Source organism: Podarcis melisellensis (genome assembly GCF_964234715.1).
Source record: "Podarcis melisellensis genome assembly, chromosome: 15".
NCBI lineage: Eukaryota > Metazoa > Chordata > Lepidosauria > Squamata > Lacertidae > Podarcis > Podarcis melisellensis.
Genome location: NC_138532.1, coordinates 6,513,830 through 6,524,188, shown reverse-complemented (window position 1 = coordinate 6,524,188; position 10,359 = coordinate 6,513,830). Strand labels below are relative to the sequence as shown.

At 50.4% G+C, this 10,359-nt stretch overlaps 1 protein-coding gene across 1 annotated transcript in view; it reads right to left on the bottom strand.

The window, feature by feature from the left end:
* Positions 1–960: 960 nt before the first annotated feature.
* LOC309358134 (G protein-coupled receptor kinase 5-like) overlaps positions 961–10,359 on the bottom strand; it is a 75,161-nt gene continuing 65,762 nt past the window's right edge. Inside the window, exons 9-16 of the mRNA XM_081890973.1 lie at positions 9,685–9,875; positions 8,025–8,062; positions 7,463–7,552; positions 6,903–7,111; positions 5,014–5,151; positions 4,398–4,535; positions 3,677–3,808; positions 961–2,812 (exon numbers count right to left, since the gene is read on the bottom strand). Of these exons, the coding sequence (XP_081747099.1) occupies positions 2,723–2,812; positions 3,677–3,808; positions 4,398–4,535; positions 5,014–5,151; positions 6,903–7,111; positions 7,463–7,552; positions 8,025–8,062; positions 9,685–9,875 (1,026 nt within the window). The 3' untranslated portion in view covers positions 961–2,722. The remainder of the gene's footprint in view (positions 2,813–3,676; positions 3,809–4,397; positions 4,536–5,013; positions 5,152–6,902; positions 7,112–7,462; positions 7,553–8,024; positions 8,063–9,684; positions 9,876–10,359) is intronic.

The following is a 10,359-nucleotide window of genomic DNA, read 5'->3' as shown; positions in this document are numbered from 1 at the left end:
TGACGTACGGCTGCCAAAAGCACAGAACTGGCCCAGGCAATCAGCTTTAGGAGGGGGGAGTTTTGCTTGCAGGGGGTGTCATAGCACCCCATTGCCTCTGTATTTCCAGCACCAAAAAACCCCACAGGTGTCAGGGCCTTTAAGATGCAAACTCTCTGTTGGGGTTTGCCATGGTGTGAGGTTTCAGTGCATGTGTGATCTTTGCTTTTCTTATTTAAATAAAAAAATTGAAAAGCTCACAGTCTCTGCAGCACCCCAGGTTCCCACCCACCCACCCTCAGATAGTGATTCTGCCCCCCCCCCTTTTGCAGCAGGGAGATAGTCACTCTGAAAAACCAGAGCGCAGCTCCTGTGCCCAAGGCTAACTGCCGAGGAGCTGGCACCTCTCCCTGGCACCTCACTTGGAAAGTCCTTCGTGCCCCAAGGCCAGATCTGTTGCTAAGCGAGTGGGGTGAAACCAAGCTCCACACTTTGCGCAGCAGGTCGCAAAACAGCAAAATGATAAGATAAAGAGGAGAAATTCTGGGTTTATCTGGGTCTAAATAGATCTATCTTCCCTCAGCCTTCGCAAAAATCAATGGCCTCAAGCACAACGCATTGGATCTGGTCCCCTTGCAAGTTGTTTTGGAAAGCAAAGGCTGTGCAGTGGCATTCAGTCTCAGAATGCCACTAAGAGCAGACCTATTAAAAATAACAGATATGCTTAACTTTGGTCTACTAACTGCAATAGATCTGGTCCACTAATTGGTCTACTAATTGCAAAGTCGGTGCTTTTTTTCTGGGGGGGATGCAGGGGTAGACATACGCCTAAACATTTTGTGAATATAAGTTTGGCCTCATTGAGGGACGGCATTTCAATACGAGTAGGAAAATGAGAGTACCCCTAAACATTTTTTTTAGAAAAAAAGGACTGGTTAAAGTTATTTGGATACAGTGCTCTAGCTCTTTTTGTGGGGGGGGGGGGAAGACACCCCAGCTTTTACCTCTAATAGAATCCATGCACTCTGTTGGCCCCTGGACTGAACTTTTGTGGCCTCTCTCTCTCTGGGCCCAACTTGCGCCCCCCACAGAGGGAAAGCAAGCAAGGTGTGTGGAAGTTTTGATTCCTTGCTTGGCTCACTGCTTGCTCACGTGGAGAGCAGGGCAGGTGGCAGGGTGGGTGGGGCACCTGCATCTCACACAGTTGTTTGCCCTCTTCTGAACACTTCCTCGCTCGCTGATGTGCTAGCTTACTACATGCAGGGTTGGGAGAGAAGAGAAGCTGTGATCAGGTCAGTTGCACAACGTAAATCAGTTCCCAGGCCCATTTTAAACCAGAACAAGCTGGTGGAATCCTGAGGTGGTCAAACAGACTGTGCTGCTTCAGATGACATTGACTTATGTCCCCCTGTGGTGAAATGTCCCCCCCCCCCCAAAACCCTTCATGCAAGTAGAAAAGAAGCACATCTGAGACAAAGGTTCCTCTTCCTGCTGTGCTAATTTTCTATTTGCGGGGGGTGGGGGTGCGGTATGTTTAATTAAATGTAGCACAACATTCAAGAATATTATCAACCACCTGCCATTTCCTCCTCACCTCATCCTGCTACATGTTTAGAGTAGGCTTTTCTTCAGGGGAAACCCAGACAGGACTGGGCTGTAAAACACACACAAACACAATCACACTCAGCAGAGAACCTGCAATCAGTTAATTCATTGGCATTCTGATGCTGGGCTGAGACCCGAATCCAGGTGTGCTAACAAGCAGTATCACAACCTTGTTTTGACGGGAGACAGAGAAGGAGAAATGGGAGACAGTGAGAGAGACAGGAAGAAAAGAGAGGAGAAGGGAGTCAGTGGAGGAGATTCTGTAAGGAAAAATGAAAAGGGAGTCCTTTCGTGTTGCAGGCTGGGGTTAAAAGTGAGGTCTGGAAATGTTGACGGCCTGTTACGTTATCCGGCCTGGTGTACTGTCCACAGCTACTCTCAGCATGGTCTACCTCCACCAGTTTTAATGCTGATCCTTTGTTAATGCATTGATGCCTCCAAACGGGACTTGAGAGTGCTCTTCGTGCCTCTTTGTCCCCCGCTGTCCTTTGGCACACAGCCCCAGGCTCTAGAGTTGTCTCGAGAGGGTGGGATTCCTGAAAAATGCTCTATGAACGAAAACAAACCCGTTGTTTGATACACACACCTTTGTGTGTGTCTCCGTTTGGCATTCCGAGTTTCCAGCTCCACAAACAAAGGCCAGTGGAACACCAAGAAGTCTTCAGCTTTGACCAGATGACGTTCCTCTTCTCTCTCACTCTTTCTGTCTCTCTCTCTCTTCCCATTTTTGAGCTTCACAATCTCCAAGGAACAGAAAACCCCTCCCAGGCACACCTGTGGTCTTGTAATGAGTTGTGGTAGGAGCTGAGATGGAGAGAATGGAGCATGGGACAGGGATGGGTTCTCTAGGCAATCAGAGGGCAGAGGGGGAAGACCCTGGTGGGCAGCAGCCTGGTTTCGGGGTAACCGAGTCATCCTTGGGGATCCCCAAGGGTGTGTCAGTCCGTGTCAGCACCAGGAGGCGTTGAAGGCTTGTTGCTGCTGCTCTGCCCATCCTGCCGGTCAGAAGGCTGTGTTGCCCCACCTCCTAGCCAGTAGTAGAGTCCAGCGCTACGGGGGGACGCCCCGGTGTCAGCGCTGTGCCGAAGGCAACCCTGAGAAGGCACAGGACAAGTGGTGGCTCCAGAGGCCCTCTGGGTCAGGAGGGAGCCTGTGCTGTGGGCCGGGCTGGCGAGGGAGCCGCTGACAGGTTGGAGTTTGCGTTGGCGCTGATGGTGAACTCACTTGGCTGCGGGGAAGGAAGCAGAGACAAGAGGCAAGCTTTAGGGAGAGCCCGTGTTTTTTTCTGGGGGGACGCAGGCGTACGCATACCCCTAATGGGAGAAGAAACTATTTTTATTTTTTAAAAAAGTTTATTCTCTAGCACGGTGAATTGTCAGTTCCATTGCTACCCCTGATGGTGGCCCCATTTCCTGTCACGTCTTTCCTGAATCTCAGACAGAATGAAGAAGAAGAAGAAGAGTTTGGATTTGATATCCCGCTTTATCACTACCCAAAGGAGTCTCAAAGCGGCTAACATTCTCCTTTCCCTTCCTCCCCCACAACAAACACTGTGAGGTGAGTGGGGCTGAGAGACTTCAGAGAAGTGTGACTAGCCCAAGGTCACCCAGCAGCTGCATGTGGAGGAGCAAGGAAGTGAACCAGGTTCACCAGATTACGAGTCTACCACTCTTAACCACTACACAACACCGGCTCTCTGAGAGCGCCCCTAAACATTTTTTAAAGAAAAAAAGCACTGGGGAGAGCCATTCAGGTGCACCTGTGCCAACACTGGCAAAGGGTATCTCAGAATGCACAGGAATACTGGAGGGGTCTCTGAGGGACAGGGACCCATCCTGCCACTGCCACTGCCATCTTCACCTTTGCCCACTCAGTTTGCCTCCCATATAATGAATACTACTTGGTAGGAATCATAAGCAGGGAAAGTGCTGGCTGCTCCACTTGGTTTGCATGCTGTTTCAGGAAGTGCTCATCAGAGTCCTGTTGGAAATGCAAACCGAATTTCTCTCGCCCCCCCACCCCCCGCCTAGTGGAGAGAGGTGGCAAGAAAAGAGCAAGGGGCCGGAGGGAGCGCATGAGTGGTGGGCCTTACGTTGCGTCGGAAGAGCCTCTGCAAGAGGCTACGCTTGGGCGGGTCGGGGAGCTGCTTCCAGTCCAGGTCAGGGGAGCGGGTGCCGTTTGGTCCAAAGGTGTTTAGATCTTTAAAGCATTCTGTCTCGATCATCTAGAGAGAAGATGAAGAGGATGCCATTGGTGGAGGAGGTGGTCAGCTGAAGCAGCAACATCTGGAAGTGGAGACCGGGCTGGGCGACACCACACCTCAGGCTTATCTGCCAAGGCTCCCTTGGGTTAGCTTTCCCCAGTCAGAGCTGGACACCCCCAACAGTGGGAAACAGCCCCGGCAGCTCTGCGGAAGAGCGTCTCCTTTGCAGAAGGTTCCTGCTTTAAATTCCTGACACTTCTGTATCCTGATCCCCAAAGAAGGGATGGTAGCTTAACCCACCCTAAACCACCATTGTCCAGTATATGTCACTGTCTTATCCTGAGCTCTCTTCATCAGCATAGGAATCAAGCTCAGAGAGCTTTCTCAGCCCTTTAAAAGGAGCGACTTGTAAAGTAAATGTTTGCCAGATATAGCCCCCATGAACATGCATTTGGGGGAATAGCCAGTGGCTTTGGGAAGGCAGGCAGATGCCTAGCTTTAAAGACAAAGTGACTGGGTGTTTTTATTTCACACCAACAGTCAGTCTTCTCTCTCACCTCTGTCATCGGTGGGCTTCCATTCCTCTCCCACCCCCAGCCCAATTCCTCACCTCGTTCTGCCATGGAATGGAGACGCTGCCAGTGGCAAATTTGGCATAGAAGTCATTGTCGGTTTGGTCTAAGTTGACACCCTTCACAGTGGAAAATTGTTCAATGTCCAGCACGTCTTTGCAGTATACGGCTCGGGGCTGTTGGATAGATAGGTGGAGACTCAGCTAAGTTTCCAGTCTCAAGATCTTAAGTATCAAGATGTCAATGGCTTGTGTGACATTAAATGGCTTAAGGAGTCATATCCCATGAGCTGCTGTGATGTCACAGAAGCCTGGTAAGGCAAGGCCAGAGAACCAGCTCTTAGGGAAACAGAGACATCTTAGAAATAGAAGCCCGAGGTCTATAAGCAACTTCTGCTAAATTAAACAGTAGGGCTGTCCTTGACGACCAAGAGAGAAAGCAAGGCCCTTGATGATAATCTTAAGGCCTGGGCAGGCGGCCCTTAAGATAACCTCATCAGAGGCCATTTAGGCCTAAATGTGTCAAGGTCAGGAGTGAGAGCAGCATCTGAGCACCTGCTCCCTCTTCCTCGCCGCAAGCTCATTCTTTGCAGAGCAGTTGTATGGAAAGGACTCATGTGTGAACCAGCCATGGCCTACTTTGGCCTGCACTTACATCTGGCACAAAGGAGGGCTTCATGATCCCAGCTTCCAGGCGCTTGAAATTGATAGTCTTGAAGAAAGGGTGCTGCTTCACCTGGGCGGCCTCGTCTCCCTTCCCTCCAAGCCGCTGCTTGGGGTCCTTGGTCAGGAGCTGGGGAGGCAGAAAGGGGCCGCGATCAGTAAGGGAAAGCACAAGAGCAGGGAGGGATGTGGTGTGCTGTGAAAGCTAGGCTGCTAAATGACACATAAGGGCTGTGGGGAGGTCATAGCTCAGTGGCAGAGCACTGGGTTTGCATGCAGAATGTCCTGGGTTCAATCCCAGGCATCTCCAGGTCAGGCTGCAAGAGACTCCTGCCTAAACCCCTGGAGAGCTGCTACCCGTCCGTGTAGACAAACCTAAGCTAGATGGACCAGTAGTCTATGTTCCTAAGGCTGGGTAGGTCTTGCTTTGCAAAGGAGCGCTCTCCACCTCTTGAGAAATGCTGTACTCATAAGATCACGGAGGAGAAACTTTCCATGAGCCGTGAAAATGGCCAGGTAGAAGATGTGGCTCTCGCCCTGATGTTGCTGGACTACAACTCCCATCGCCAATGACCAATGGTCACACTGGCTGGGGCTGATGGGAGCTGAACAATATGAAAGGGCCAGGAGCAGCGAGAAACAGAAAGATGAGTAAGTTAGTAAGATGAGTCTTGCTGGACCAGACTGTCTGTTGCAGCATCCTCCTCTAAGGCCTTTATACTGCTTCTCGGTGCTCCCCGCTCTGTCTAATCTATTATCCCTTTAAAATGATTGTGTATCTTTCATTGTAAACTACAGTGGTACCTCGGGTTAAGTACTTAATTCGTTCCAGAGGTCTGTTCTTAACCTGAAACTGTTCTTAACCTGAAGCACCACTTTAGCTAACGGGGCCTCCCGCTGCTTCATCCTGAAGCAAAGTTCTTAACCCAAGATACTATTTCTGGGTTAGTGGAGTCTGAAACCTGAAGTGTCTGTAACCTGAAGCATCTGTAACCCGAGGTACCACTGTACTCTGATCATTTCCACTTGAAGGGCAATACTTAAGTTTATTAAATACACAAAAGATGCCTTTCCCCATTTGAGGCAGCTTGTAAAAAACATTTTCTGTTTCAAACAGGCCCTTGCCTATGTTTGGTTTAGGTTTTTTTATTCCCCTGATCCTCTCCATCCTACCGCTAGCCAGGGAGCTATTGGCAGAGTCTGGCCTCAAACATCCAGATTGGAATGTTGCATCCCAGTAAACATCACTGCTGGGTAAGACAGGGTGGAGGGAGAAGACATCAAACAACAACAAAAATCAGAGTGTGCACACTCTCCTAACAGGGTTCTCCCTTGCTTGAGGCGTAGGGCCAGAGGCTGCCCCGACTGCATTCCAGGATCAGGTTTCTGATGTTTAGGTAGCAAGTGCCTATCTACATGTAGCCAAAATGGACCAGAGAGAGGGACCAGCAGCGCTGGGGGAGCTCATAGGTTTGCAGACATACCCCCGCCCAAAAAAGAGTATTTAGGAAGCAAAGAAACACATAAGGGGAAGTGGTCAACTCCCCCCGAAATAACCTAGTGAGGAGGACTAACAGGCTGTTGGGTGGGGGCAGAAAAAGAGGAATGTTGCTGAAGACCTGGAGAGAATCATTCCATACGGAAATGTTTTGCTACATCTCCCTCTCCTTTCCTTTAAAGTCCCTATAGAAACAAATGCTTCAAACTGTGTGCCCTGAAAACTCCTGCAGGGTTGGGCTCTGGCAAGCATCAGTGGACAAACAGTTCCATAAGAGTAGGGCAAGCTGCACCCCTGCTTCCCACAATCCCTTGCACCCACCCCAGGACATCTACTCTGATTCTACAGAGCTTTGGCACAGCCTCTCACTTTCCCCGGCTCACCGCCTTGCAGATGGCCTTGGCATCTTCAGAGAACTTGTCCGAGTACTGCTCCTGGTCCTCCTGAACCCGCTTCTCCACTTCCTCCCTCTTCACCCGCTCCTTGCGGGCGCGGAATGGCGACTGGCCCTCGATCATCTCGTAGACAAGGCAGCCGAGCCCCCACCAGTCTGGACTGAAGGAGTAGCGCTCGTTGTTGATCACCTCTGGAGCTGGAGAGGGGAGAACGGTCAGAGATGGGGACAAGCTCAGCGGAAAAGCACATGTCCCAGATTCAATCCCTGGCCTCTCCAGGAAGCCAGTGATGGGGAAGGCCTTTGTCTGAGACCATTTGAGGAGGACCTCAAATTGTGTTGACCAAACCCTGGATTCATGCAGGCCTTAAATTCAGGTCTCCTCAATCTCATTGCCTTAAACTGCAGCCCACCCACCAACCCACCCTGGCTCCTAGTATGGTAAGACTGCCTTCTGCTTTCAGCAAGGAGTTTGCAAAGCTACCCCAAGAGGACTGAGCCAGCTCCTCCACAGGGCAAGGAGATCTGAGATTTTCCTTGACTACATACCCATGTAGCCAACAGTTCCTACACGGCCACGGATGGTGTCTCCCTCTGGAATCTTGATGGCCAACCCCAGATCTGAGATCCGGATATGACCTATAGGGAATAAGAGGGAAAGGGGAGGTAGAGGTCATGGTGTGAGCCACATGTGTCAGCAGCAAGCAAATTGGGGCCCAGAACCTCAGAGGGCAGCCTCAGCATCCAGTTCTCAACAAAAGAGGCTTAAAGACTCCCTCAAGGCAAATCTTTAAAAATGCAGTTTAAACACCGACAACTGGGAAACACTGGCCTGCGAGCGCTCCAGTTGGAGAACAGCCTTTACCAAAGGTGTCATGGGCTTTGAAGACGCTCCAACTCAGGACAAAAGGAAGAAACATGCTAACAGGAAGGAATGCTTGACAAACCTTCACCACGATCTATCCAGAAACCTATGTCCCCACTGTGGAAAGATGTGTGGATCCTGAATTGGCCTCCACAGTCACTTACGTACTCACTGTTTAAACCGTGTTCATGGAAGACAATCTTACAAGTAGATGAGGGATCACCAAAGAAGAAGAAGAAGACTCACCATCATCATCCAGGAGAATGTTCTCTGGCTTCAAGTCTCTGCAGCAAAGATACAGACACAACTCAGAATGAGAGGCAGGTAGACAGGTGAACTTCTAGGTTTAAGGCTCTTCAACCCTTTCAAGCACATAGGATATTTGTGGGGGGAAGGAGGACTGTACAAGTGGGTCCTAAACCAGCGTATCTGATATAAGCAGCTGCCCCCATAATCCACCTGCTTCTGAGGTCCTACTCTTTGTGCCACCACCATGAGTGGTCAAATGAGTGAGCAGGAAAGATGGAGAGTTTTCAGCAGTAGCACCAAGGCTGTGGAATGTCCTCACTCTGAAGATTCGCCTGGCAATCTCCTCATTGTCTTTCGTTTGAGAATGTGGGTCCCGTCCCAGGTGGAAGAGGCAGAGACTCACACAATTATGCCAGCTCAGGAGCAATTTATTATAACCTCTCCAGAAGAGATTAGAGTCCTGAACAGGGAGGGGAGCAGCAAAAATGTCCAGCCCTTGTGGTACAGAAAGAAGCTCAAAGTTTCCAGGAACTAAGGCAAAATTTAAACACTGCTTTGGATAGAGGAAGCTTGATTCAGTAACTTACAGCTGCATACGGGAACAAAGTTTTGGCTTATGGGTCTTTCTATTTCCACTGTTCCGTTTGTGAATGTTGTTACTAATGGAACCAAAATGGAACCAGCCAAGCACAACAGGGAGGTTTCAGCAAAACCGGGGAAACCCAAAGTTTGCAGAAGTACAAAAAAAAAAAAATGTGGTTGGGGGAGGGATCCCTAAAACAGCCCAATGAGGACTGGCCATGTTCAGTGGGCACAGAACACTGACTCACTGTGGGAGGAGGAATGAAAAACTGGAGGTGGAGGAGAAAATTATTAGTAATATAAGTGTTAGGAACCCCTGACCTTAAGGTCCCGTCACGGATGACTCTGGGGTTGCGGCGCTCATCTTGCTCTATAAGCCAAGGGAGCTGGCATTTGTCCGCAGACAGCTTCCAGGTCATGTGGCCAGCATGACTAAGCCGCTTCTGGCAAACCAGAGCAGCACACGGAAACACCGTTTACCTTCCCGCTGGAGCGGTACCTATTTATCTACTTGCACTTTGAGGTGCTTTGGAACTGCTAGGTTGGCAGGAGCAGGGACCGAGCAACGGGAGCTCACCCCGTACCGGGGATTCGAACCGCCGACCTTCTGATTGGCAAGCCCTAGGTTCTGTGGTTTAACTCACAGCGCCACCCACATCCCTCAATATAAGTATTGGTATTTAGTATTAGTATATCACCCTTCATCCGAAGATCTCAGGGTGGATCTCCGCATAAAAATATAAAACACAAAACATATAATAAAAACAAGAACAAACAAAATCAATAACATGTCCCCCCTCACACAAACACATTTACAAGGACATACTGTTAATCAGGTTCGAAATGCAACCAGAGAGACACAGACCAATATGCCAGGCCTGCCACCCCCGTCTGGGCTGACACTTTTCACCCTCCAGCCACACGTGCAAAGGAGACGGAGGGTTTCTCCATCTTGCCCTGTGTCAGCAATGCTATGAGAAAGGCCTCTCCCACCCCTGCCTTCGCCCTGCTCCCAGGCTCTCCCTATGCGCCTCGCCTTCCTGGAGCCTGGGGAGCCTGACCGCTTCTCTCTCACCTGTACACAATGCCCTCCCGGTGCAAGTGCTCGAGGCCGCAGCAGATCTCTGCAGCGTAGAAAGTGACCCGCTCGTTGTCAAAGCCGGGGTTGCCCATGTTGTAGATGTGAAATTTCAAGTCGCCTCCGTTCATGATGGTGAGGACCAGGCAGAGGGCATCCTTGGTCTCGTATGCGTAGGCTAAGCTCACCTGTGGGCATGCAGAAGAAGAAGAACCCTGTTAGATCAGGCCAAAAACACCCCACCATCTTGCTTCATGCAGCAGCCAACCAGATCCCACCAGGAAGCAAGGCATGGAGGCAAGAGCCATCTGTGCTGTATGCCTCCCAAGAAGTGGCTTAAGAGCAGAAGCTGTCTTGAGCAATGTGAGACCACTGGTCCAGCTAACTAAGTATTGTTGACACCATTTGCCCTTGGCAAATGCTGGGATGGAGAGGTTTAAACCCACCCCTCTCCTGGTGCACTGAGATTGCACTGTGCCTTGCTGCCACCTACTGGTCCAGTCAGGGGAGAGGAGGTGCTTAATGGGATCTCAGCGATGTGTCTCCTGCTGCTGGCCAGCTGATGGATGCAGGAAAGAGTTGAGAGGTGCACAGATTAATGCGATCCTCAGCTCCTTCCAGTGGGGAGCCACAGTGGGATGTCAGAAGTCCCAGGACATCCGTCCCTCTGGT